This window comes from Manacus vitellinus, unplaced genomic scaffold (assembly GCF_001715985.3).
Source record: "Manacus vitellinus isolate BGI_N305 unplaced genomic scaffold, ASM171598v3 scaffold_10_pilon, whole genome shotgun sequence".
Lineage (NCBI taxonomy): Eukaryota > Metazoa > Chordata > Aves > Passeriformes > Pipridae > Manacus > Manacus vitellinus.
Window position 1 is genome coordinate 1685623 of NW_021938838.1, and position 1788 is coordinate 1687410.

Below are 1788 nucleotides of genomic sequence, written 5' to 3' on the forward strand. Positions count from 1 at the left end.
TATCCCTTCTGGTGGCTTTGAAATTAAAACCTGCTCCTGTTTTTCCCTGGTTTGTCTCAAATTTGGCATTGTGAGGCCAGGGAAGGGGAGGGATGAGGTGCCCCGGCTTAGTTCCAGGCAGTCAGCTCTGTCCCACACCTCCAGGCACAATCCTGAGTGGGTAAAAAGGGAGTCCAAACTCCCCGGGGGGGGCTATTTGCCAGCAAGAGAAAGCAGAAGCATCCCTTTCAGATGAAAACGCTGTTAACCCTGAAGCCCAAGGATGGCCACGTGGTGGCAGTGCTGCTGGCAAATCCCAGGAAAAGCAGCAATCCAAAATCCTTGGGTGCAAATCGAGGAGTGATATTCTGCCCTTCTCTCCCATAAAAGAGCCTCCAGAGACACCTTCCAACCTTTTGCAGGACTTCTGAGCACTCCCCAGCCCCTCAGTGCCGTGGAAATAGGGGAACCCGTGGGCCCAGGGCCTTCTCCTGCACGGGGGTAGTCTCCTAATCCAGCTCCTAATGCTCTTATCCCAGCTCCTGCTGCTCCTAATCCGATTCTCACGCGCTGTGTGCGAGGCCACCAGCCAGCCCCCACCCAGTGCCTCAGTTTCTCCGTGCTGCTGCTCTGTCTCCCACCCTCCCCAAAAAAACCCCTGCAGGTATAACAGCACGACAGGGTGACGCTGACTCCCGGGGTGCCGGTCCCCAGCTGTTCCCAGCATTCCCCCCCCCGTGCTCCCTCCTTGCTTCCACTGCCCAGGCTGGTGGGGAGCTGGGGGAGACCTAATCCCCCCAGTGCAGTGGGCTAGTGGGTTTGGAGGCAAAGCTGATCCTGGCTCAAGCTGCCGCCTCCTCCTCCTCCTCCTCGCGCAGCTCCAGATGGCCTGGATGCCGCCAGTCTGCAAACCAGCCCGGGACCATCTGCTTGGCAGAAGCCAATCGGTGGGAAGTGGCTCCTCGTTGCCAACAGGCACTTGGAGAGGGTCCGGGGGTCCTTCCCCCCCACCCCCCAGCAGCGTGGAGGCCCCCTCAGCTCTTCAGTCACTTCCCTGGTGGGTTGGGGTTTGTCCATGAAACAGTCGAGCCTGGACTCCTGAATCTCCCTCCACTTAATTTCCCTTCCCTAGAGACACCTGGAGTGGCCAGGACCGCCCTGGGAATTTCCCAGGTGGGTGCCAGGGACAAGGAGGGTGGCTCGTGCATCCCGGGGGACAGAGATGGGTGCAGGGGACCATGCCGTGGGGCTGAGCCACCCCAAATGTCCCAGCCCCACCAGAAGATGTGGTTAGGCACCCATGGGTGGTGAGAAGCCAGCATCCACATGGGTGCCCACCCCTCCACTCCCCACCTTTCCAACCCTGTTTCCCAGAGGATGGCCTATCTTGGTGTGGGGACAGGTTGGACATCTCTCCACGGATGGTGGAGCTGCTGACTGAAGTGCACTCCAGTCACATGGGCAGGGGACACCCCACAGGGTGGCCAAGCCTGAGGACACTCACCCCTAGGGGAGAGGACCTACCTCGGGTGTTGGTGGCCATGTCGGCCACTTTCTGGAAGGCATCCAGGAAGGCAACTGCAGCCAGCACTGTGGTCCTGGGGTGGAGAGAGCGAGGGGGGAGCTCAGCAGGTGTGAGGCACACTGGGATGTGCCACAAGGAGAGGGGACCCCCATGTCCCACACCACCCTTTGGTCACTCACCTGAGCTGGGAGTGCAGCTTGGTGGCCTTTGAGTTGAAATCCTCCCAGATGGGGTAGGAGCTCTGTAAGGAGGAACAAGGAGGAAGGGCCATGGTGAGAGACAGA

General features: G+C 60.0%; 1 protein-coding gene across 1 annotated transcript in view; it reads right to left on the bottom strand.

Moving 5' to 3' along the window:
- MTSS2 (MTSS I-BAR domain containing 2) overlaps positions 1-1788 on the bottom strand; it is an 18272-nt gene extending 16484 nt beyond the window's left edge. Inside the window, exons 1-2 of the mRNA XM_029965488.1 lie at positions 1684-1788; positions 1504-1577 (exon numbers count right to left, since the gene is read on the bottom strand). Coding sequence (XP_029821348.1) covers positions 1504-1577; positions 1684-1775 — 166 coding nt within the window. The 5' untranslated portion in view covers positions 1776-1788. The remainder of the gene's footprint in view (positions 1-1503; positions 1578-1683) is intronic.